The 27267-nt window shown below is 40.3% G+C and overlaps 2 protein-coding genes across 7 annotated transcripts in view; one reads left to right on the top strand and one right to left on the bottom strand.

Annotated features, from left to right (window-relative positions):
• Window positions 1-3422: 3422 nt before the first annotated feature.
• Window positions 3423-24928, bottom strand: LOC124417754. Its single transcript, XM_046937948.1, has 3 exons — window positions 24502-24928; window positions 23885-24306; window positions 3423-3517 (listed from the first exon to the last, which is right to left on the bottom strand). Exons 1-3 carry the CDS (start codon window positions 24926-24928, stop codon window positions 3458-3460), a joined length of 909 nt encoding a protein of 302 aa, XP_046793904.1. The 3' UTR covers window positions 3423-3457.
• Window positions 24929-24930: 2 nt separating this feature from the next.
• The window catches only part of CSMD3 (CUB and Sushi multiple domains 3), a 567558-nt gene continuing 565221 nt past the window's right edge, over window positions 24931-27267 (top strand). For all 6 annotated transcript variants that reach the window (XM_040695846.2, XM_015283035.4, XM_040695845.2 and 3 more), the window contains exon 1: window positions 24931-25195. In XM_040695846.2, the coding sequence (XP_040551780.1) occupies window positions 25018-25195 (178 nt within the window). In that variant the 5' untranslated portion in view covers window positions 24931-25017. The remainder of the gene's footprint in view (window positions 25196-27267) is intronic.

Below are 27267 nucleotides of genomic sequence, written 5' to 3'. Positions count from 1 at the left end.
AAATGAAAAACAAATTGTAGGCATGCAGAAGGGTCTCTGGACTGCATATTGGTTCTATCCACAATACATACTGCTAGCAAAAGAGCACTCCAAAGGCATGATTCCATGTTTGCATTTTGAATGTTCTTAGAGCTACTGAAGATTACCAGCTGTGAGCTTTGACTATAGTACTTCTACCTTGATTTCTGAAAAAGCAGTTATTTGTTTAAAAGGTTGTCCTAACAATTACATTGCCTTACACCAGCTGTATTGAGCATCTCCTCATGATGACCACGAGCCAGAAATGTGACCTCGTGGTCATGACCATCACTGGTATCCTGAGTTGTATTAAAAAGAGTGTGACCAGCAGGTCAAGGGAAGTTATCCGCCCTCTCTTCTCTGCCATGGTAAGACCACATCTGGAGTGCTCTGTCCAGTTCAGAGATCTTGCAGTTCAAGAAAGACAGGGAGCTTCTATAGGGAGTCCAGTGGGGGGCTACAAAGATGACTGGGGGCAAGTAGCATCTCTTATGAGGAACGGTTGAGAGACCTGAGAGTGTTTAGCCTAGAGAAGAGAAAACTGAAAGACAATCTTATCAACACATCAATATCTAAATGGCAGGTGTCAAGTGTATAGGGACAGGTTCTTTTTAGTGGCACCCAGCAACAGGACAAAGGGCAACAGCCACAAACTGGAACACAGGAAGTTCCTTACAAACTTGAGAAAAATATTCTGTACTTTGAGGGTGACAGAACATGGAGACAAACTACCCAGAGAAGTTGTGGAGTCTTCTTCTCTGGGCATATCCAAAACCCACCTAGAAAATTTCCTGTGTAACCTACAGCAGGGAACATGCTTTAGCTTTGGGTTTGGACTAGATGATCTTCAGATCTACAGTTCTGTGATTCTGAAATTCCTCAAGCAGTAGGAAGTCTCCTTTTAATTCAAAACTTACTGGCTAGATTGAAACTTGTAGTGGAATTCCAAGGTCACAGCCTGAACCAATACATGAGCACATGACTGCCTGGAGTGAGATGGGGGAAGGTGGAGGGGGGGGGGGGGATGGGGATGCTGGAGCCACCTTTTCTGTCTCAGCGATGCTTCTGGGAGCGCATGTGCAATCTGAGTCTGCGCATGTCCCCCTTCCCCCTGCCCTTTTCTCCTGTGGCGCAACAGTACGAACGGGAGAAGGCTGCATTCCTCAGTTCTCCCCTTTCTCCAAACTGTTACTAGGGAGGGTGAGTTAATTTATCTTTGATATCTTTTTCTATATTGCCTATTTCTCAAATAAAGGCTCTGTCATTCCCTTTGTTTGCTCTACAAAATTCCTGTAGAATAATAACAATAATAATAATAATAATAATAATAATAATAATAATTTGCATTATTTTTCCTTCAGGTTAGACTATTAATTTCATAATTTGCTCTCTGAAGCCCAGACAAGCAACTTTTCAAGGAAGCAAGAAGGGGATTTATTTCTATTGTCATTTAGAGAGCTGCTGAATTAAACATATTTCAATAGTAAAAAAAAAATAGATCGTACAGTTGCTCAGTGAGCATTCCCATTCAAAGATTTTCTTGGTTTTCGAAAAAAAATGCTAATCCTTACTTTGACTTTTTATGAAGTAACTTTTTATGCCTCTTTTTAATGGAATGCAAGCATTCATATACTTGCATACAATTTACTGTATCTGATAGCATCCAATAGTTGACCTACATGAATTACAAATGCAAGAAGAAAACTAAGTGATCAGTTAATTAACTGCATGCATTGTATGTGCAAGGAAATCAGGTGTGTCTCAGTTGCTTGAAGAAAATATTTTTTTCAGTGAAATGTATGTCATATTTACTAACTTGTTTTGAGAAAAAAAAAATATTATATATTCTTTTTCTTCCGTTAGCAAGTCATAATAAAAAGAAATGTAAATTTGAGAAGAAGTCATCATATCAGTAGTTCTGTGATTTATGTTTGGTACGATTAGAGAATGTAATCTATGTATTTCTTACAATTACTCTGCCATGCTTCAGCTAACAGCATTACGATCTCAGAGTATAACATTATTATGTACTCATCTAGATTTATTTCCATATAAAACATATTGATCCATCAAAATGTACTCCTGGAAAATACTCAGTTGACTGACTTGGCCATATTCAGTATAAGACTTTTTTCTCTTTGTGAATATCTATATTTGTTCTCAGAAAATCACAGAATTGCAGAATCACAGGGGTTGGAAGGGACCTCAAGAGATCTTTGAGTCAAATCCCCCAGCTATAAGCAGCTACCCTACCATAGGTCACACAGGTAGGTGTCCAGATGGGTCTTGAATATCTCCATGGAAAGAGACTGCACAACCTCTCTGGGCAATCTGTTCCAGTGCTCTGTCACCCTTACCATAAAGTTCTTCAGCACGTTAGAATGGAGTTGCCTATGTTCAAGTTTTCTACCACTGCTCCTAGTCTTATCGCTACGCACCACTGAGAAGAGCTTGGCCTCATCCATTTGCCTCCCACCTCCCTTTAGATATTTATAAACATTTATCAGATCCCCTCTTCTTTTCCCCAGGCTGAACAGACCCAGGTTACTCAGCCTTTCCTCATACAGGAGATGCTCCAGGCCATTTATCATCTTTGTGGCCCTCTGCTGGACTTCTTCTAAGAGCTCCCTGTCTTTTTCAAACTAGGGAGCCCAGAACCGGACACAGTATTCTAAATGTGGCCTCACCAGAGAAAAGTGAGGGATCGCCTCCCTCAACCTACTGGCCACGCTCTTTTTAATGCACTCAGAACACCACTGGCCTTCTTTGCCACAAGGGAATGCTACTGGCTCATCCACCAGGACCCTTAAGTGCTTCTCTACAGAGCTCCTCTTCAGTAGGTCAGCCTCTAACCTGTACTGATGTATGCAGGTATTCCTCCCCAGGTGCAAGACTCTACACTTGCTCTTGTTAAATCTCATCAGGCTCCTCCTTGCCCAACTCTCCAGCCTGCCCAGTCCTTGTTGAATGGCAGCACAACCTTCTGCTGTGACAGCCACTTCTCTCACCTTTGTATCATCAGCAAGCTTGCCAATTATGAACTCTATCTCTTCATCCAGATTGTTGATGAAGATGCTGGACGAGACTAGACCCAGCATCAACTCCTGGGGAACACCACTAGTTACAGGCCTTCAACCACACTCTGTGCCACTGATGAAAACTTTCTGAACTCTGCCAGTCAGACAGTCCTCAGTCTACCTCATCATCCAATCATCCATCCCCACACTTTCTAAGTTTCATGATAAGGATGTTGTGGGAGACAGCATCAAAAGCCTTGCTGAAATCAAGGTACACAACATCCACTTCTTTCTCCCTGTTTCCCTGCCAGTGATGACATCATAGGAGGATACCAGGGGTATGATTTCCCCTTAGTGAATCCTTTTTGACTACTCTTGGTAATCTAATTGCTTGGAAAGTATATCCAGAACAAGTTGTTCTCTCACCTTTCCAGGGACAGAGGTGAGGCTGACTGGCCAGATGGAGGTGAGACTGATTGGCTCTTCAGATAAATAAAAAAGTGAGAGGTAAAAAGGTCAGTTAGCATTTGATCTGAGTTAAAAATTAAACCAAAAAGAATCTTGAAACTATTCAAAAGGACCATTTTTATTTTCCATATTTTTTATGAATGATTCATATTTTCAAGCTGAGTAACAAAAATCGATTATCTTTGCAACAGGAAGCCTTTGAGCTCCTATTTGAAATTTCTAACTGAAAAAATATTTAGTAGTTAAAGAACTTGGGAATGTTAGATGCTACTCTTGTTTAAACACTTTCCAAAAAATGAAAGTATGGGCTTTGCTAGCACCTACTTATAGAAGAAAATATTCACATGTGAAACGTATGAAATCAAAGAAAGTATGTTGGCTCCCCTACAAAAATCTTTTACATCTGTTGCATGTGGTAAGCTACAGATTGTTACTGAAGATACAGATTATATTTTAAGAGAAAAATACAATTCTTGGGTCTTCAAATAAAATCTAAAGGGTCATTAAGCACTGGAATAGGCTCCCCAGGGAGGTGGTTGGGTCACTATCCCTGGATGTGTTTAAAGCCATTTGGTGTGGTGCTCAGGGACATGATTTAGCGGAGGGTTGTTAGAGTTAGGGTAGTATGGTTAGTTCATGGTTAGACTCAATGATCTTTAAGGTCTTTTCCAACCTGAGTGATTCTATGGTCTGAAAAACAGTAAGCATTAGCTCAGAACTGACAGTGTACTTATCAACACATGAACTTGAAATTTGTTTACTTCACGTGCAGCATCACATGAGATAAATCCATATTAAAAAGGAAAGTGAATGCGGAGAATATGGTTGCTATTAAACAGCTGTTTAACTCTATCCATTTGCTGATCTTTTCACGGCCTTTTAAAAGTTTTTAGTTTTCTCTGTTTGTTTTTTTTTTAATATATCTTATTTTATTAAATAACACTGAATATTATTTTGACAACCCTTCTTTCTTACTGTATTTTAAAAGGTTTCACTTAGCTTACCTACATCTTGATTATTTTTTGTATTTGCTACACTCATTTATTCGGTTTATCTTCTCCAATTCAACTCTGAACTTTAAAACAAACAATATTTTTCCTACTTTATTGTATGACATTTGATATTTTGATGAGCCCTTTAAGTACAATCAGAAGATAAATAATATAATTAACAATCAAAAAAAGATATTAAGAATATTACATTATATTCTCTGTAATTATTTCCACCTGCTTCTAGTTTATAAGCTTCACATATTGTGTCAAGCAAAATGTATACTGTATTCTACAAGACAAAGATAATTCACATACTTACATGATGGCAAAGTAAACTCCTTGAGTCATTAGAACAACTGATGAGAAAGGAGCTATTGCTTTGCATTTTAGGTAATATAGTATGATGCGTTTAAAAAATGTAAATAGATGTATTTTATTACTGCTAGATAGTCAAAATGAAGTATAAATAAATAAATAAAGTCCTTGAGTTGAAACAGTAATTTGTTATGTTTGAATGAGTCTTGAATAAGTGTCTTTGAATAAGCATACTACAACCAGTAGTTATACATACATAGGAACATTAATACATAGTTTGCACCAAAAAATGATGCTTCCTATTTATTTCCATTGAAAATACAACAGATAGGAAGAGCTCAATAACACTATTCAGTAGAGTAAATTCTCAGCTACAAAACACTATTTTTCAGTATAATCACCAGCATTAGTTGATTCACACAAACAAGCTGATCAAGATGCTTTTCATTTTGTGGTGTGACAGCTGTACATGACTGTCCAGAACATGGTTTGTCGTTTACACCACTGTCACCACTGCTGAAACACACCACTTCTGTGCTCACATCAACTGTTTGGTCTCTGTACATGTTCAGCAAGCGTCAATGATTGTCAGTGGGTACAATTTTTTCCACATGGAGGAATTCAGTTCCACACCTTTGCTTCATACACACTTCCATGTCAGATGCCATTTTGTCAGTGTTCATCTGCCACCATCCGTTACACAGCAACAAAATCTAACAGAATATTGGTAAGAAGGTTCAGCCTCTGCTGCCATACAGCAAACATCTGTCTCTGCTGTTGCGGGCCAACATAATAAAATAGGAAGCATTACTTTTGAAGCAGCCTTCATTGATTGACCTATATCTACATGCTTCCTTGTAGTAGAAAATGCTTTTTATATTTAAGACTATGAAATTGTATTGGCATATTTCAATGAATGTGGGGAAATAGCTGTTCAGACTCATGGAAAAAGACACACGGATATTCTTCATTAAAGATTTCAGAATGGAATTCTAATTCTTCTCTAACAGGTCCTGTTAGTAAGTGAAAATTTTATGAAAGGATTAAGGATGGTTTTGCCCCAGGGAATCATTGATGAAAAAAGTGTCTATTCATTATTATAACTTCAGCATCACCAGGTAGAATCCATCCCACATAGATAAAGAGAATAAATGTATTGATTTACTTCTGTGTTTCTCTGGGATGCACTAAAAGATTTTTCCAACACTGCCCCACTTCTGCATAGAAAAATCTGCACATTTCATTACATTATTGCTGCAGCTGCTATCCCACTAACCATCTCAGCTATTACAAAGGGCGGAGCAGATTTCCTGCTTTTAGCTCAGTGCCCTCTGTATTTTTTTACTTGCTCCAGTCTTAAGTCTCAGCAAATAAGGTGTCTTTATTCTATTAATATCACATTGCTCTTTATTTTAATCTTATAAATAAAATTATACAATCTTTATGCACAGTGAGTTCGAGAATCTTCTGCATTTTAGGTATTGTTTCTTAATCTCTAAAAAAGCTCACACTTACCTGACGTTCATTACTTGGTATAACAATAAGTTTGTGTTTAATTACAAAGCAGTAAAACTACAAACTTCTACTCACTTTGGAAAAATCACAGTTTTATCTGAATTCTAAGTCATTACTTCCATGAATTCAAAACAAAATAACATATCAAACCTCAATGTCTATTCAAAAAAGTAAAGAAATATCATGAAAAATACATTTAAAGAAAATCCTGTTGAACTCACAGGATTATACCATAAATTTATGCACTTCTAAAACACAAGATTTGTGTTTGTGCAAGATTAGTAATGTTTTTCATATCTTCCTATATAATCTGTCATCTGAATCCTGAACTACTGAGTGTAGCTTCTTGAGTGAATTCAGTCATAGTGTTACAGCATTTTTAACAGGGATAATACAAAGAAGCAGCAAAAAAAAAAATCTTCCAGAATAATACAGATAGTAGTAAAAACCCAACTACATGCAGAAAAAGAAAACCTATATAGCCAATTCTGCCCTATGAAAATTTAGGAGGAAAAAATAGCGTATTAGGAGTAAAATGTAGCATTTTAAGGATTTAAAACATGCCTGACCAAAAACCTTAATAAAATGACTTTTTTTTTTTTTTTTTTTTTTTTTTTATAATAGTAATATCCCTCTGGAAATATTACTTTTATTTGCATATTATACTGAAAGATTTCAGTAGATTTTCTCACATGAATTCAACTTCTACTAGCATTAACATTATCTGCAGTAAGAACTTTATTTGAGAGACAAATTGGTTCTGTACTTGTGTCTTTCTTCATCAATTTTTCAGGATTTTGTCAAGCCACTATAAATAATGATGAAATTCTGTTGTCTGTGGTAGTCTCTGTGGACAAAACTAGTGAGAAGTAGATCTATCATCAGGCTAGAGAAGTAGCAGATGAAAACACAATTTTGACCATTTTCTTTAAGTTCTAGAAACAGTCTTTGTGATTTTGAAGGGAAAAAAAAGCACATTTGATGTCCCCTCTGGAGCCTGATACATAGAAAATTTAATGATTCAGCAACAGTTGCTCATTTTTGGCACATGCTTCCTTCGCATTCAGTGAAGGTGCTAGACAGGAGAGCTTTAAAAAATCTCTCCAGAGAAAAACAAAACCTTCATCATTCAAAAATGTCCATGACAATGAGAAACTACAACATGAATTGAATTCTGCCATCCGGTAGTTCAGAGATTAAGAAGATGGTGGGTTACACAGCAGTTCAAAAGTCATCCCTGAACAAAAAGGAGCAAAGACTCAAACATAACATTTTTACAAATAAGAAAATATAACTGTCTACCACTAGGTTGTTTTTTCTTTCTTTTTGATTGCCCATTATTTCTTTCCCAAATGCAATACTGTTGAAAGCTGTACATTATACAAAAAATCTTACTGCTTTTTTATTGGAAAATTGTATTCATTCTTCCTCATGGAAAAAAAGAACTGAATGATGTTTCATTACATAAGTATGGCTGTTATCTAATACAAATATACAGCAATTACCTTATTCAGTACATACTTAAACAACATTGTTGCAGAAAACATTTTTAGATAAGTGGATTGTCATGGAAAAGTTGAGTCAGAGTAACATGACTGACAGAGTAGTTTCAGTGCAGTTTTCATGTATCTGATGTGCTAGATATGGCATCTATCATATCATATCATAGAATCATACCATAGAATGGCCTGGGTTGAAAAGGACCGTAATGATGATAGAGTTTCAATCCCCCTGCTATGTGCAAGCTCGCCAACCAATAGACCAGGCTGCCCAGAGCCTGAGTCCTGCACATCCTTACCTTGAATGCTTCCAGGGATGGGGCATCCACAACCTCCTTGGGCAACCTGTTCCAGTGTGTCACCACCCTCTGTGTGAAAAACTTCTTCTTAATATCAAACCTAAACCTCCCCCGTCCCAGTTTAAAACCATCTAAGAGAACTTCAAATTATTGTACTTTATCTGGCAAAATGAGTTTATAATTGATGTTTTCTTTGGCAAATAGGTTAATACATTAAAAAGTTCATTAAGTTTATAAATACTGTTCAGGCTGAGATGATAGCAGAAAGGTTGGTAGACTTCTTTTATATTTTTCATTAGATGTGTATTTAGCCATATCATTATCACAGAATCATAGAATTGCTCAGGTTGGAAAAGACCGCCAAGATCATCCAAGTCCAACCACAACCTAACCATACTAGCCTAACTCTAACAACCCTCCACTAAATGTCCCTGAGCACCACATTGAAACGGTTTATAAACACATGCAGGGATGGTGACTCAACCACCTCCCTGGGGAGCCCATTCCAGTGCTTAACAGCCCTTTCTGTAAAAACATTTTTCCTGATAGCCAACCTAAACCTCCCCTGGTGCTACTTGAGGCCATTTCCCCTCATCCTGTCACCTGTGAACAGTGAGAAGAGACCAACCCCACTCTCACTGTAATCATCTTTCAGATATTGGAAGAGAACAATAAGGTCTCCCCTCAGCCTCCTCTTTCCCAGACTAAACAGCCCCAGTTCTTTTAGTCACTCCTTGTAGGGCATATTCTCCAAGCCCTTCACAAGCCTTGTTGCCCTTCTTTGGACCTGCTCCAGCACTTCAGTGTTCTTTCCATACTGAGGTGCCCAAAACTGAACACAGTACTCGAGGTGAGGCCTCACCAATGCCAAGTACAGGGGCAGGTTTACTTCCCTAGTCCTGCACACCACACCATTCCTGATACAAGCCAGGCTGCCACTGGCCTTCTTGGCCACCTGGACACACTGCTGGCTCATATTCAGCCAACTGTCCATCAGTACACCAAGGTCCCTTTCGATCAGGCATCTTTCCAGCCCCTCCTTCCCAAACCTATAGGGTTGCCTGGGGATGTTGTGAACAAAGTGCAGGACTCAACACTTGGCCCTATTGAAACTCATATAGTTTACCTTGGCCCATTGATCCAGTCTATCCAGTCATCCCTCTGTAGTGTCTTTCTACCCTCTCGCAGATCAACACTCACTCCCAGCTTGGTCTCATCTGCAATATACTGTCCACTCAAATACAATAGTTAGGCATCTAACAGTGTAAATATAATGTTAAAATATACTAGAACATGCTCAATTGCTGCTTTACACAGTAATGTGTATATTTAAAACTGGATAAATGATTTTAGTGTTTGTACCTTAAGATTAATTATCATACACTATATTTTCAATTTATTAATTTACATTCTATCTATTACATGAATACTATCATCAATTATAGTTACAAAATACTTTGAAAGTCTCTTGAAACACTAGAAAAAAAAACAACTATTTATTTATCTTTTTATAAAAAAACTTAATTAGACAAGGTTGCTCTCAAAGTAATGCCTCCTATTTTGTTCCATTGTCTCATGAGGTCAAAGGCAAATGACAGTGATATGGCAGTAGAAGTTTAACCTTCCTACCAAAATTCTGTTAGATTTTGTTGCCATGTGACCCATGGCAGCAGAGGGGCGCTCTGACAAAATGATGTCTGACATGGGAGTGCATATGAAGCAAAGGTGTGGAACTGAATTCCTCCATGCAGAAAAAAATTGCACCCACTGACATTAATCATCACTTGCTGAACATTTATGGAGACCCAAGAGTGGATGTGAGCACAGTGAGGCAGTGAGTAATGCATTTCAGCACTGGCAACAGTAACAGTGAGTCACTTTCACTGGTGCAGAATTTTACTAGTGTGAAAATGCACAGCTAATAGTGATGACTAAGTGGGAAAATGGTGCTTTGTATCTGAGTCTGTAAATAAGGGAAAAGATAATAAGAACAAACACACAAAACAAACAAACAAACAAACAAAATAAAAGCGAGGTAATAGTATTTACCTCTAGCTATTCCAGAATAACTTCATTCTGACAATTTTATATAGAAATGTCATTTTCCTTTCTTTTCAGTCATAACTGAGTACACAAAAATGTGTGGAATTTTGGCCCAGTTTAAGACCTCTGAACATCATAACTAAGTTCATAAATTCTGAATATATTTAACACCAATGTCACAGGAATAACTGTTTTTGTTACTTTTATTTCATACACATATATTCTGGTAAATTATTCAGTAATAGCCATCTCTTATTAAAATCTACATTTAGAAATTGTGAGTGCTGGATGATATGATTTTTTTTTATTATACATAACTGTTTTTAGTATTTTTCTTTTTTATAAAGCTCTCCCTAATGAGCATCACCTTCACATTTAAGGAAAAAAGAGACAATGCTCTGAGCTTTACAATGTTGGCTTCAGGCATTTAAAGCCGAAGACTTTTCCTTGGGTCCCTTGTGAAACCATTTTTCAGTTTTCCTCCTTCTTCTTGAAACCATTTGAACAGAATGAGAATTTAGCAATGATGAAAAGGTGAATTTTGATAGATAAAGAAAGTGAGTTTCTTCTATGATTGGAGCAAGTACACAAAGACATAAAATAGTATATAAATTTTAAATCTTTTAGTTTTCAAAACGACTATATTTCATATGTGACTGTTTAACAGCCTAAATCCTACTCATTTAAATGTTCCCTTTCTTCTTGGTTGTCTTTTTATTTCTTTGCTTGTTTGCTTTTCCCCTCTGAGTGTGGAAGTAAAAATATCACTGGTTATTTGGACTACTCAGATCCTTCTATATAGGTATCTAGTGATATCTACTTCAAATTCACAGAGGAATTCATGATTCCTTTGAATTTAAAATTTCATTTCAATTTTCTGCTAAACTAACCATCATAAATGCTAGATTAACGCAAGTAGAACTTTTAGAAATCTTAATAATGTTTATAAACAGATATCCAAAATTTCATGAAAATGCATGTCCTCTATTTTTCTTTCCTTTTCTAAATCAAAAGACAAAACTCTTCATTTTTCCTGTAAAGTTTCACGATCAAATACAGAAGATATTGTACGGATGCAATAAAATTTATATGGTTCCAATTCCACATCAGAAGTCAAGAAAACATTGTGTAAGAGTGCAGTGGAGGAATGAAATCATTCCTCATTCTATGAAGTGATAACAGCTAGTCTATGGTTACTCTCCATTGCCCTAAAGCTGAAATATAGGTAACTTTGTCTCAGTCTTTATTAGTAAGACTAATTGATCTCAGATTACTCAGTACACTGAGCTAGAAGACAAAGTCAGGGAGCAGAGTGACACCAAATGATTAGTGACCTACTACATTACTTAGACACGCACAAATCTCTGGGGCCAGATGGGACTCATCCATGGGCACTGGAGGAGTTATTGGAAGTGGCCACCAAGACCCTTTTAATAATTAACTGGCTAACTGGGGAGGTCCCAGTTAACTGGGAGTTAACAAATGTGATGCAATGACAGGAAGAAGGATCTGGAGAATTACAGGCCTGCCAGTCTGACTTCAGTGCCAAGGAAAGTCACAGAGCAGATTATTTTGAGTGCCAGCACCTACAAGAAAATGAGGTGATCAGATCCACTAAGCATGGACTTATGAAAGGTACATCTAGCTTGACTAACTTGATCTCCTTCTGTAATAGGATAACTCAGTGAATAAGAGAAAGGCAATGGATGTATTTCACTTGGATTTTAGAAAAGCATTTGATACTGTTTCCCACAGCTGTCTCCTGGAGAGACTGGCTGTTCATGACTTGAATGGATGTACTTACTGTTCACTGGGTAAAAAAAGTTGGCTGGACTGCTGGGCCCAAAGGGTCGTTGTGAATGGAGTTGTGTCTGGTTGGCTGTCTGTCACAGCTGGTGTTCCCCATAGGCTCATTATCCAAAACAAATTTAATCATTGTGCATCAAAGACAAAACTCTTTTTCTCATTTTTCTTCATTTATTTTTCTACCAGAATTTTGAGGAAAAAATAAAAAATAAAAAAAATCCCCAAACCTAGTCTTTTATAACAATTGATCTTACACCAACTTGGTCTGATGTATGCAACACTCAGGTGCTGCTTATTAAATGTATACAACCCACATTCTTTTACTCTTGATCTTGCTCTTACTAAATAGCATTCTTACATTTTTTTCTGTGTTCTCTCACTGATTATTCTGCATGTGAGTGCTGCACAGCGTGTGTTAGTATCTGAGCGATCTATGATTGTGGAGGTGTAAGATCAATGTGAGATGAGTTCGTAAGTGCAGGCATCTATTTGTAAGTAAACTTCAAGCCAATAAGAAGGGGGGAAACTGAATGATGAACAAGGGGACTAGGTTCTGGTCATGGGAGTTAGCTGGACTGAGAGGGTGCACTGATGTGTGAGAAATCTGTGAATGTTGTTTTAGTGAATCAACAGAGTGAGGGTATGTGTGAGTTTTCACTTCAGTCCTGATCACAGAATCGCAGAATCACAGAATGATTGGGTTAAGAAGGGAACTCTGGAGATCATCAGGTCCAAGCCTTTTGCTCAGACAGTCAGGAGTAGGTTGCCCATGACTTTGTCCTGGCTTTTGAAATCTTCAAGGATGAAGACTCCATAATGTCTCTGGGCAACATGTTCCAATGTTCAGTCACACACAGCACATAAGTGCTTCCTGAAGTTTAGATGGAATCCCTTGTGTTCCAATTTGTGCCCACTGCCTCCTATCCTGGCATTGGATACCACTGAAAAGAACCTGGCTCGAACCTCTTGGTGCCTTGTATGCAGGTATTTATATTCATTTATCAATAAGGACCCCTCAGAGTTTTTCAATTCTCTAACCTTAATCAGCCAGAAAGGAAGAGCAGGACTGGGCTATTCTGTGTGTGCAGTGTTCGTGTCCATGGTCTGCTGCTGAAGGCAACACCCTGTCTGTGGTTGTCTTCATGGACAGCTATTTTAGTGTCTGGTGTGCATGTGTGTGTGTGTGTGCCTCTGGACCACAGGCTCAGCCTCGCTTTCAGCCCAACATACAAGAAGCAGCAGCAGAGCAGGAACTGCAGCAGCAACTATGGGACAGAGACGCCTCCAGAATCACAGGCTGCACACAGGCTTTAACAATCATAAAGCAAAAACTCTGATCCTGAAGTCCACTGCAGCTCATGACATTCTCAATATTTTCATTTTTACTACTTCTGAATTAAATATATTAATTAGGTTTGATTTGTTTTGAATAGTTTTTATACATATCCATTAAAAAGTACAAAACAAAATATTTGTTTAGGAAAGTATTTACGGATCTGGGATTCTCTGTGGACTGATGTGAACAGCGATGTCAGCTTTGAGTTTGTGACAAGAAGAGCACTCTAATGAGTAAGCAAGGGTGTACAAGCTGAATAGCTGCTTCTCCAATAAATTTTGCCAGTAAGAAGTGTTTCCAAGTCTTTGCTGACAGCATGGTGAAGGTCTGATGGTAGCAATGGGGAGTCCATTAGTTTAGAAGAGAGCAAGAGGACACACTTTGACTTGAAAAGATCCGGAGATGAAGTAGTACCTGTTGGAAATGAGGTAGCTGAATGGAAAAAAAAACATCCTGCTCCTCCTCTGATGGTGCTTTAAAATTCAAATTAAAGGCAAATGTAACTGAATAAATGTGTGTGGATTTCTGGAAGGAATGGTGCTCAGTAAAAATCTCAGGAGTAGACTGTTTGCAAGAATTTGAGAGTCAGACTGGATGCTCAGTACAGAGTACAAACTACATGGGAAGTATGGATAATGATCAGATGAAAAAATATACTTCTTCATGTTGAAAAACATTATGAAGGATCATTCTACAATTTAACTCATTTTCTTAGGAGAATAGAAACCGGTGTCTTATCTTAGTATACATAAAAATCATACTAAACAGGAATTATACAAAGTAAAATATAGCATGTTCCAACATTTTTGTTATATTCAGAAATATTTTGTCTTCTTATTTGCTGGTTAGAAGCATATGTGAGATCATCATGGCCAGTGTTGCAAAACAGAGACCTTTGTTTTCCATTGTCAAATAACAAAAGATGAAGACAAACAGCTTTTGGAGAAAAAGAATAAAAGCATATGGCATTAGACATGTGAACCTAATTCTAGCCCTAAAATCTGTCTGATATTAGAATCAGAAAAGAAGCACTAGAGAAGAGGGACTACCTCAGAATCAGAGTGGAAAACACAGATTAGTAGTCCTAGTTTGTGAAATAATTTTAAGCAGCAAGTTAATACCTGGAGGTGTCAGTGTTTGCCATCACTATAAGATCACATTAGGATGAGTATTTTTACTGCAGATAATCTATTAGTACACTTAGGTCTATTCGCCACTCTCAATTCCCTTGTGGTTTTATTTCATATGTCTCACAATCAACAGACTCAAATCCGATTAACTAAATTGCAAAAGATATGACAGGTTGCTACAGTGTAACTATTTTTTACCCCCTCTAGTATGGACATATAGTAGAATCATAGAATGAAAGAATCATAGAATGGTTTGGGTTGGAAGGGACCTTAAAGATCATCTAGTTCTAAGCCCCTATCATAATAGGCAGCTTACCACCCACCAGAGCACCATCCAACCCGGTCTTAAACACCTTCAGGGATGAGGCACCCACAGCTTCTCTTGACAGTCTGTTACAGTGCTTCACCACCCTCTGAGTAAAGAATTTCTTCCTAACATCTAATCTAAATCACTCCTCTTTTAATTTAAAACTGTTCCCCTGGTCCTGTCATTATCTGCCTGTGGAAACAGTTGGTCTCTCTCCTGTTTGTAGCTCCTCTTAAGTACTGAAAGGCTTCAATGAGGTCTGCTTGGAGCCTTATCTTCTTCAGACTGAGCTGGAACTGAAGCCCCAGCTCCTTCAGCCTTTCCTCATAGGAGAGGTTCTCCAGCCCTCTGGTTATCTCCATGATCCTCCTCTGGACCCTCTCCTGCAAATCCACATCTTTCTTGTGCTTTCTTATGCTGGGCCTGAATGCAAAACTCCAGATGGGGCCTCACGAGGACAATATATAAAAATGCAATTGTCATGGTTTTATAACTTTGCTATTGGTATTCCACATCATAACATCATGGACAAAAGAGAAGAACTACGTATCCCAGAGGACCTCACGGTCAGAGAAGGAAGACACATCACGGAAGATACGTCATCTGGTTGCGTGCGGTTTTTCTTCACTTTCGCTTGCTGCCAGGAGAGGAGTGGGTGTGCTTTCCAAGCCGGGCACCTTCATCAAGTAAGGCTTTCGGTTTCGGAAACTCTCTCACTCTCTCTCTCTCTCCCTCTCTATCGCTCTTTCGCTCTCTCCCTCATTTCATTTGGTTTATTATCCTTACTCCCAATTAGATTGTATTATATCGTGTCATCTTGCATCCCAACATCATAGTTAGTAAAATAAGTTCTCCTTCTTAGATCGTTGCCGCCGCTTCATTTTTCTCTGGAAGCCAGGGGGGAGAGGGGCCCACAAGCCTACTGCCCCCTGTCACGGGCACAGATCTATCTAGGTAACTCTGTGACAGCAATACACACAAGTGGAAATTAAGTCTGAATGTGTAGAGGTGATACAGCTCCATGCCCAACCAGTAGCAAAGCTGATCATGCTTACTATTAGGTGCACATACACAAACACACGTATACAACATTTATATGCATATCTACTGGTCAATCACACAGAGTACAGAGAGAAGCGGAGCATTCACATGAACACGCACAGCATTAGTGTCCTCAAACTGCTTCTCATTCTGGCTGAGCATGATAGAAGTCATCTAGTGAGAATACACATATGCTTAGGTACAAGGTGGATCCCTGCAGCAACTGTGCTTAGATGCTCAGTGGTGCCCACTGCTGCACTGCTGCCTCTGGATCCCAGTTGGTAGTACATGGACATATAAGCCCTGAGACCACAGCCCCATTCCAGCTGCTGCCACCAGGACAGGCTGCACCAGCCAGCCAAATAGCATGGCCAGAAAACTGTACAAACCGTCAAACTCTTGACAAGTGAATGGTCCCCTTTTCTCTTTTTAACTCTCAATTTTTTGCAAATTTTTCCTTCCCAAACCACCTCTGTCCATCCCTTTCCCCATAACTTGTTCCTCTTCTAAACATCTAATAGTGAATCTCATGCAATTCCAGGACGCTTTTCCCCAGCATCCTGTAATGCACCCCATTCCCCAGCACAGAGATCCTCCTCGAGTCTGTTTGGAGCTCTACAGAGTCCCACCCATGGATTCATAGTGTTGGGTCTCATCCAACCTATGGGGCTGACAGTCTTCTGGGACAGCCCTGGATGGGCTTGGCAGGGGCTCACATCTGTGTCTGAGGCACTGGAACTCCCCTTCTGCCTCTGTGCTCTTTTATGTGGGGGGAATAAGCCTACAGCACATACTCTGATACAGGTCAGCTCAAACCTCCTACTTTTCACACTGCACAAAAATTATAGCATCATCACATCACTATTCATCACTTTCAGCTCATCATTCTCCAAGTAATACGCGATGCCCTTACAGAAAAGAAGCGAGGGACAGAGCTGGTCGTGAAATGCTCTTCAAAATCAGCACCAATATACTCTTTCTCTAATACTGCACTTGGCTAAACAAGGGAAGGGATTCAAACATTATAAATCATTTGAGAGTGGAGTACAGAGTGAAATAGATAGGAAAAGGGTCTAGATATGTTCATGCATACCAAGTACCAAGCTGAAACAAAATAGCCTGAAACTAGTCCAATAATCTTTTCTACCCACTCTCTTTAACCACCCCCTCCATCTTCTGATCAATGTCTAACATTAAATGCTATGAACAGAAGTCTGAAATAACTTACTAGGGTACCTTGAACACTGATACAAATTATATACCCATGAATCAAAATTAATTATCTCAGTTGTGATATGGGATCATCAGTTACATTTACATTCCATTTTGCCTCTCTTTTCTTCATGATTAAAAAAATATTAACACTGGCTACTAAAACCTCCCAATATATCTATGCCTTTTTAACCTTAATATAGGATGCCTAAAAGTCATCAATATACTTCTTCAATTTCCAGAAACATTCTTCTTGAACAGGTTATCAAATCTTTCTGCAATTTCAACTGCATCTGAGTACATAACTGTTTAATAAGGAATATAAGACAGGCAAATAGAATGTTAATCTTCCCTCTAGTTATGAACGAATGTTCACAGAATCATAGAATCACAGAACTGTAGGGGCTGAAAGGGACCTCTAGAAATTATCTAGTCCAACCCGCCCTGCAAAGCAGGCTCCCTGGACCAGGTTGCACAGGTAGACAATTCCTGTAATTCTTCATTACCTAAGATATTCATTATGTAACTTGCAATCTGAAATAATTGGAAACAAAGTTGCTAATATCTTACAGGTTTAGTTTTTCTACAACTCAGTTCGTAGAGTTACTGTTCAGGCAAAAGAGAATCCTTCATGGAGAATAACATTTAGATTTGTTCTCATGAAGACTCGAAAGATTTTTATATGTAACCCCTGTAAGTATCATGAAGAATAATTAATTATTAATTTTATATTTACAGTGCTTATCTTCCCTAACATTCCAAGAACCACAGAAAGTCATTAAAACATTAAATATTAAACAACACAACATATAATACAAATAAAAAGACATATAAATAATTAAAATAAGACCTGAAATGCAGTAGAAACCTCATTCCTACAAAGTATGCTTTTCATCCCCTGACTAATAGATGTCTACTGAGAAAATCTACATTCACCAGTGAGGATGCAGTTCAATGAAGAATCATTGTATATACATTGCATTTGATTATCACTGACTTACACTTAAATAACTGAAATGTTAAAGATACCTCTACTATGTATCAGTCTAATGCAAACAGGAAAGTAGAATTTGGAAAGATGTTTAAATTTCCCCTAGTGCTATCTCCTCCACCATCTCACCCACTTTCCTACCCACACAGTCCAGTAAAACAACTACATCAATTTTCTTCCTACTTCAGCACCTCAGTACCCCTTCCTGATTCCATTTCCTTTGCATACTGCAATAGTATTATTATGACAGAAGAATAGAACACGTTGCACTTGTGCAACATATTCTAGGGAGCCTGTCTTGAGGGAAGGATTGGACTAGACGATCTCTAGAGGTCCCCTCCAGCCCCTACAATTCTGATGCAGTCCTAGACAATTCTCTTTTGCCTATTACTTCAGGGACTTCAGCAACAATTTCTTACTACCCCCCCCCCCCTCCCCCAGTATTTACCTTTTTTGTTGTTTAGTTTTTGTCTACAGACACTATCCACTGTCATTCATTATTATTGAATTTTCCCTTTTTAAGCCTGTGGTAGTCAGCACTTCAAGTGGAAATCTATATTTAAATATATAATAAATAATTGTATTTAGTTCAATGATCATACTGTATGTATTTCCTAAACTTTAACCATTTAATTGCCTCTTTTGGAAAGCTGTCACTGCTCAGTGTTTTGCTGTATCACTTACATGCACAACATTGGAGCTGTTTATGCATCTGAACAAAGCAGTGTATTGCACAGAATAAACAATGACATCTTTGGTCATGGATCACAGGTACTAAACTGCCAAATCTAAGGGGTACCACAGCTAATATTCAAGCATCTATTTAAATGTATGTCACTCAGTTTTTAAGGAGAGGGGAATCAAGATCTAAATTCTGTCCAAGCAGACTGTATACTACAATACAGTGAACCTTTCCCTGATGCACTTAACACATACAAAGTTATTCTGCCTGCATAATAAGTCAGACACTTCTGATTTTCACATACTTTATAGGATTTCCAAATCAACAAACTCTAACTCTGCTGACCAGAGATGGAAAGACATTGCAATAGTGACAGCTTTTGCTAAGAATATCAGTTAACTAAATCACAAACAAACACAACTATGCACTGAGATCATCTTGACTGATCATGACTGATACAATAAAAATAAATTCAGTCAGTAAGATACGTAAAATCTTGTAGCAGTAGATCAAAACTAACTCCTTGAATTCTGCTTGAAAATGAAGTGCTACATAGCACAATATCTATGCTAGGCAATGTTGTGAATGTGGTATAAAATAAAATTGCATTCTCTCTCATGTCTCCAAACAGATTTCAGATGTGGTCTCCAGCAGAATGTAAGGAACGTTTATGAGTGAGATAACAAAATCACAGCTAATCATGATAATGAAACACATGATTTCTGTCTCCCTATGGACAGTGCATCTGAGATATTATTACTGGATATTTCAGAATATTGTTGCTATTCAGTTTTCCTGAACAGCAATATCTTGTTCCATATCTAGCTTAGAACCTGATTTATGAAAACTCAATCTAAATATTAATCAACAGAGATGAAGTGACATTTTTTCTCCAGCTATTTCTATTAGTATATAAGCTTTACTGCATCTTTGTTTGGATTGCATAACTTTTTATATTTATACTACTGCTGAACCCATTTTGTAGTATCATACCTGTAGTATCAGTTCATCAGAGTACCTCAGCATTTGTGGAATGATCCCTGCCTCACATTTTCCCATGCAAACCTGTTTCCCATGTGTAAAACTATTCCTCTCTAAGCAAGCAGAGTAAGGAGTGAAGTGCCACCTACCTGGTGACAGCACAATGGCCTCTCATTCTTTGAGAAATCCCCTGAAGGACTCCAGTATGTTGAAAACCTTTTATGAGAAACTGGAAGTTTGGGAGTATATTTATTATACCCTCCTACTGTTCTCAAGGTAAGAACGGAATGCTAGTGCTTACAGACAGACTAGTAGGCTGTTCAGAAACATATTTAGGTCTAACTGAATCATATTTGGGTTTATCACCACACAGACTGTGACAGGAATTTAAAACATGTTGTGTTCTGCATTAGGTCAGAACATTCAAAATGCTTGTATGATAAGAGTGGATGAGATTTGTATCCCAAATCAATTAAACACTTTTGAATATCACTTCCTATATACTTAAAACATGCATATATACAATGCCAGTGCTTGCAAGCATTTGTGTATCATATTACTAACAGTATTATCTGCCACAGAAGATCCCACTGCATTTTTAAAAGCAAAGCAATCAGTCTATCTGTAATTAGAGTAAAGTTACTTGGGAGCAAAATGTAGGAGTTATTTAACAAAATAAAGCTACCTTACACAAAGTATATGACAGAGAATGAAGAATAACAAATCCAGCTGAAAATGTAGGAGGAATTTGTAACGTAATTACCTAAACTTAAAATTGTTCTGCTTTGGCAAAGAGAACAAGGAACTGTGAAATGGGGAAATGTGAATATCAGTTGTAGTACATCATACCATGAAACTATTTTGGTGTACTTATTTCTTAGAGATTCTGAAATGAGTGCCTGCTTACAGATACTATAACTATATAATGTTGTAAAATCACATCATAATTTTACCTTACTAAGCATCCAACATTAATAGCACAAAGGAGCACCAACACTGTCAGGTCTCCAACACACATATTCCACTACTGATGCTGATATTCTTGTGCCTGACAGGTCAGAAATTTAAGTATTTGCCCATTTCTGATTTCAGCACATTTTAGAATTCTTCGGAGTATTTAATCATAGTGATTGACTTAATGGTCCTTGCCAAGTCACTTTCATCCTTGAGTGGTACCCAAATGATCAATAAGCTTGACCATGCCAAAGAGGGGGGAATGACTGAGAGCAGGAGGGAGAAGAAAGAACAAGGGAATGAAGGGGGAAGAAAGGAGATGAAGAATGGGAAGGAAGGGAGGAAAGGAGGAAGGGAGGAAGGGAGGAAGGAAGGGAGGGAGGAAGGAGGGAAGGAAGGAAGGAAGGAAGGAAGGAAGGAAGGAAGGAAGGAAGGAAGGAAGGAAGGAAGGAAGGAAGGAAGGAAGGAAGGAAGGAAGGAAGGAAGGAAGGAAGGAAGGAAGGAAGGAAGGAAGGGAGGGAGGAAGGGAGGGAGGGAGGAAGGGAGGGAGGGAGGAAGGGAGGGAGGGAGGAAGGGAGGGAGGGAGGAAGGGAGGGAGGAAGGAAGGGAGGAAGGAAGGGAGGAAGGAAGGGAGCAGAGAAAAAAGAGAAAAAGAGAAAAAGAGAAAAAGAGAAAGGGAAAGAGAAGGAGAAGAAGGAGAAGGAGAAGGAGAAGGAGAAGGAGAAGGAGAAGGAGAAGGAGAAGGAGAAGGAGAAGGAGAAGGAGAAGGAGAAGGAGAAGGAGAAGGAGAAGGAGAAGGAGAAGGAGAAGGAGAAGGAGAAGGAGAAGGAGAAGGAGAAGGAGAAGGAGAAGGAGAAGGAGAAGGAGAAGAGAGAGAAAGGGGAAAGGGAAGGGGAAGGGGAAGGGGAAGGGAAAAAAAGGAAAAGGAAAAGGAAAAGGAAAAGGAAAAGGAAAAGGAAAAGGAAAAGGAAAAGGAAAAGGAAAAGGAAAAGGAAAAGATGAAGAATGGAAATGCAGAAAGAAGAAAGGAGTGTGATATGAATATGAAACATATTGCATAATCTACAGCTTGAACCCAGAATTATTCAAAAGGGTAAGGGATGGTAGTATTTAACAATAAAACTGCACAGGTAAGAATGCAACACTACAGCATTCAAGGGTTTGTGTTTCTTTTCCTATAAAGAAATTCAAGTCAATCCCTAGCATTAACATTATATCAAATATGCCTAAGATTTGCCTTAGAAGCTTAACTCTCTCTCTCTCTCTCTCTCTCTCTCTCTCTCCCTCTTTTTTTTTTTTTTTTTTTAATTCAACTAAATTACTTGGAAACCTACAGGTCTTTGAAAATTAGCATGGATTTAGCCATAAAAACTCCTTAGACATCCTATTTTTAACTATATGGGTTTCTTTGTTCATCTTAAACATTTGACTTTTTCACCAAAATTTCATTTTCAGGAATAATGATAACACCTCACAGGTTAAATCTTACTGAAAATCAGACACAATGTCTAGCAGCATGTCTCCTAAAGAAGTTACGTATTGAAGTTACCTACTGAACAATGCAATGCCAACATTAGAAATAGCTGGTAAGTCCAAATTTTCAAGATCTATTTGTTTTCCTCTACAAATATTAAAATATTTATATCAAGGAAATTTGATCAGGAAAATCTTGGGGGAATAAAGGCAAAAAAAAAAAAAAAAAAAAAAAAAAAGCCAAATACTGGAAGTGAGCTCATCCAGTCTAATCTGAAAGCACAACTCTCCCTTCTGTTTTGAAATGCTTGGAAAATGGCTTCTGGTTTCATTTATAGGAAAGAGTGATACACTAGAAATCCTTTAAAAAATGCAGGGAGAAGATTATAAACGGAATGTCTTTCACCCATCTTGTATTGCCTAATGCACTGAATTACTGATATTTTGGTACAAACCTGAAAGCCTTGTTGGATCCTAATGTGGCACTGCCCTTAAGAGAAGCTCAGGGCTTGTAACTCCTGTGAAACCACATTCCTGGGCTGCTGTGGAGGAAGGGAACAGGCCCACCAAGCCTCAGTTTTGTCAGTCACCCTCCAAGATGTACCTGTCTGCAAGAGAAGGCTGCAGACTGTACAGAAGGTAGAAAAATACATATTTTTGTTTCTCCATGATAGACAAACCAGTATGGATCAAATGGGGTTAGTTAGTGTCCTAACTTCAGCTATACCTTACCCACAGCAGCTACACACAGTCTTGCAGTTAGAAAGACAAGTACAGGAAGCCATTTGTGAGGCCAGTCTCTAATAAAGGCTGATGGTCCCACTGAAACAGAGCAGGGAAGTAAATGAGGGTGGAGGACAGGCACATACTACTCCCCTTGTAACCACGGGTGAACACTTGTAATGCAAATTTCCTCTTTCACATCTTAGGATTGAATGCCTTAGGAATGAATCATGACTCTTCCATGTTCCTCTAGTTCTATTCCTATGGCTCTGCTGTACTACTGGACATATATAATCCATATGCAGATAAATACATGTTCATACAAATTCATATATGCACCTACAAATACATAGAGAAAGCTTCACTCCACATCCAAGTGCCTGTTCACAACAGTTCTGAATCAGGGCATACATTTCTGCATGCACACACTCCATACACATACAAAAAACACACCACTGTGTAGTATGGACAAATGCAAAACCCTGGGATGGTGGCACACACAAATACTCATGCTTCTTGAGTGCCCACCAAACTTCCAAGCTCACACATTCATGTATACCACCAATCCTCTTAAGAGTATATCTGTGCACTCATACATAAGCATGCATGTGTACACACATGCACACATACACGCATGTGCAAGACAAAAGCATGTGTTCACACTAAGTTACGCATATGTCCACAGATGTCAGAACACATGCAGTTACACACACATACATAGAAAAAAAATGCATGCTCAAGCCATGTATGCACACACACTCACAGAGGATTACACATTCGCACACTGACATGCCCAGGTGCACACAATACACAGAAGCACACAAAGATACTACAGACAGGCACACACGCACCCACACATTGATCACGAACACGCCCACGCCCACACAGCAGCACACAGCAACACATGCACACACAGCGCACACATGCACACCCAAATACACACACACATAAAAAGGTACAAGCAAGCATTCGCAGAGGGACACAGGCACACATTACACACACGTGTGCACGGCGCATCCTTACACACAGAAGGTACACATGCACTCACACACCGAGAGCACCTCCGCACCGCCGACACTCACCCGCACACTCCGCCCGCCCACATCCCCCGTCCCCTCTGTATGCTCCCCACAACGCAGAGCACCGCAGCCCCGCGCACATCCCGCGCTCATTGAGACCGGCAACCGAGAGAAGCCGGCAGCGCGGCTCCCGCAGCCCCCCGCCCCTTCCCGGGCTCCCCCCGCACTGCGCCCCAGCCCCCTCGGAGAGGCGCGGCCCCACAGCGAGGCCGCTAGGTGGCGCCATCGCTCTTCCTGGCAGAGCCGCGGCCGCACCGCCCCAGCCCCCTCCCGGCCCGGCCCGGCTCGGTCCGGCTCGGCTCGGCCCCGCGGAGCTGTCTCTTCTCTCTCCCGCACGGAGCCGTGCCGCTCCGCCTCGCCCGCGGCGGCAAAGGCACCCCTGAGCTGAGACCGCTGTCTTCGGGGAGCGGGCTTGCGCCCGCCGCCTCCCCTCCGAGATCCGCTTTGTAATTAACGCCTCTGCGGAGAGCAATTAGTCTGCAAATCCCCCTGAGGGCAGTACATGCTCTTGTGTGAGGTGTGTGCCCAGAGGCGCGCGCGTGTGTGTATGTGTGTGTGTGTGTGTGTGTGTGTGTGTGTGTGTGTGTCAGTGGTGACGGTCACAGCCCCGAGCACCGCACGTGAATTCCTAATAACGAGGCAGTGATTGTTTTCCCGAGCCGCGGAGGATGGCCGAGCCCCGTTGGTTCGGCTCCCGGAGGCTCCTCCGGAGGCTGTCGGAACCTCGCCACCGCTATTTCTTGAGGCGTTTTCCAAGGCAGAATTGATCCTCTTGGGGGAGCAGGGGGGTGGGGGGAGAATCTCAATTGCAAATATTGTTTGGAGTTTTATTCTAGAGAGCGTCTGAGCTTTAAGATGCTCTCCCGTGGCTCCTGGTGGATGCTGTAAGGAGCAGGGCTGTGGTGGGTTTGGGCTGCGCAGGGAGTTGGGGTAGCGGGGGGTGGGGGGAAGGAAAAGACACGATCGAGAGTAGCTGAGACTTTGTGCCCCCGTTGGAGAGATGGTTGAGTCCTCGTCAAGGTTGCTGTGGTATCCCAGAAACACCATTCACTCCGAGCTGTGACCGCGCACCATCAACAGCAACAACTCCGCTGCGCCTGGCCAAGGAATAGGAATTAGGAGCTCTCCAGAATAATATGAAAGGGATCTGCAGAGGGGAAATTCGTGCAAAGGAATCGAAATTAGCAGACTTTTGGGAAAAGGGATGTACTAAATGTGGCCGGCTGGACTTCATCCTGGTGAAGAAAATGGAGATTAAAAGTGGATTTACATTTTGGAACCTCGTCTTTTTATTGATGGTTTCATGCGTGAAAGGTAGGGTAGCATTCGAGGGGTTTATTTTTTGGGGTCCTTTGCTTTTGGTCAGGGCGTTGCAAGCTCTTGCCTTTTTGTATGCAAAGGTATATTAAAAAATATGTTTCTCTCTTATTTTATATATTTACCTTGGGCACTTTGCAGTGGAAAGATATAAATGATCGCTAAAGGAATGAGTTGATTCAGATCTCTTTTTGGAGATAGGAAATGTATTTGCTTGCCAGGCTTGGTGTTCAATGCAGTGGCTGAGCTCGGGCTCAATAAATATTCTTGCAGTATGCTCAAACGGAGACGTGAGTTGGTTCATATAGCCTGGAACTAGTGTATATTCAAACAAATCCCACCGGGTGACTTTTGTAAGGTGATGGTGGTGGTGCTGTGGAGGGATTACCTACATTTCTGGTTTTCGGTCGAGCAACCGAGCTCTTTGCGGGAATGCCTGTATCGATGCACTTATTAGTTTAACCCGTTGCGTGGGGAAAGTTACGGAGGACTCAGCGTGTGCGTAGCCGTCTCACAGCCCGAAATGCGCTTCACGCTGTTTGTATGCATGCAGAGCTCCCTGTCTGTCGGAAAGGTACGTTAGCAGTTCAGCCTTTAAGGCACGGTCTGTCACTGGGTGCAGAGAACGACACCTTTTCTCGCCCCTGCTTTGGTCCCTTTCCCTGTTGTGCGTAGGGCTTTGGGATCTGTTTTTTTTTTTGGGTTTTTTTTTTTTTTTTTTTTTTTTTTTTTTTTTTTTTTTTTTTGTCCCTTTGTCGAGGCAGGAAGGTATTTTGCTTCCTTCCTGCTTCTGTGTTCATGAAAGGAGTGCAGAAAGGAAGCCGCTAGTTAGCGGCATAAATATCTCCAATAAGTCTGTGCTTCTTGACAGTTAAGGGAAATGATACAGAGGAAAGGAATATGTGGCTTAAATAATGTGCACCGCCAGTATTACATGGGCATCGCTGAGAGGTGAAGTGCTGATTGCAACACGCGTGCCTTCAGTGAAGGGATTTATTCTGCAACTCCCCACAGTCGTCTGTGCCTACCCGAAATAATCTCCCCTTGTTTGTGGCCAGTGATTAATAGCTGATTAATCACCCTTTTATCCCGCTCCTCATCCCCATCCCTCCTCCCCGCCACACTCGCATTCTCCCCGAATATTTTACAGACGTTATCGATCCTCTCCGAGTTTTTACACTTGCTTATCGCCTACGGAGCTTGCCTACACGGGTGGGAAGGAGATGTGCCGGGGGGGCTTTTAAAGGCGTGCCTTCGCCGGCTCGCTCTGCCTTGGATGAAACAGTTTATTGTAGAGCTTCGCAGCTGCTTGTCCCCCAATTTGCATCTCATGGAAAAGATCATTCGTGTTGCACGGAGGCCGGGGGTGAGGGTTTTTACATTATCCTGACACGGGATCCGAGGCGGAGGTGCTTGCCTGTAATGCTAATGGCACATTTTAATTACAGGCAGCATTTTCCCCGCTTGCGTCTATTGGAGCGGGACGCAGCCGCTGCTAAGGTCTGCAAACAAACCCACTCCGAGGTTCGGGGGGCATTTCTTTCCCCTGCCTCCCCTCGCCGCCTCCCTCCATTAAGGTATTCTTGTTCCCAAGCCACGGACTCGGCGCCTGCGGGGCGCGCAGCGGGCGCGGTGCGGAGGCGCTGGGTGGCTCCGGGGCTGCAGCCGAAGCAGCTGCTTTGCGAGCACGAGTCGCAGGGCGGCAGCATCCTACAAAATTCAGGGCTCGGGCGGTTCTCCGCATGCTGCTATGGCCGTGGGAGCGGTGCAAGTTTCCACAGCACCTGTTGAGAAGCCTCTTCTCTTGCCCTTGGAGGAGGGGAGGAGAGGGAAGAAAACAAAAACAAATAAACAAAAAAACAACCAACCAACCAACCAACCAAAAAAAAAAAAAAAAAACCCCAAAAAACCGCACAATAGGTATTGCCGGCAAAAGAGAAAAAGCGGGCTTTGCAAAAATGGCCTTGTTTTTTTTTTTTTTTTTTTTTTTTTTTTTTTTTCCCTGTCCATATACAGTCCCAAGGCTGTGAAGCTATTTCCTTCATAAGACCTGAGTTTCCCCGATGCTG

This window comes from Gallus gallus, chromosome 2 (assembly GCF_016699485.2).
Source record: "Gallus gallus isolate bGalGal1 chromosome 2, bGalGal1.mat.broiler.GRCg7b, whole genome shotgun sequence".
NCBI classification, from domain to species: domain Eukaryota; kingdom Metazoa; phylum Chordata; class Aves; order Galliformes; family Phasianidae; genus Gallus; species Gallus gallus.
Note: the sequence above shows the minus strand (reverse complement) of the source record. Positions and strands in the feature narration are given on the sequence as shown.

Bases quoted from the DNA above. Each gene is read 5' to 3' on its own strand.
- LOC124417754 (XM_046937948.1), bottom strand. From the start codon at position 24,928: ATGGTGTTTCTGGGATACCACAGCAACCTTGACGAGGACTCAACCATC. The intron at 24,307-24,501 runs GTGCGGTGCTCG...CTCGGAGGGGAG, and splicing joins CCTCGTTATTAGGAATTCAC to GCGGCGGGCGCAAGCCCGCT. The intron at 3,518-23,884 runs GTGAGTGTCGGC...ATTTATCTGAAG, and splicing joins TGGGCGGGCGGAGTGTGCGG to AGCCAATCAGTCTCACCTCC.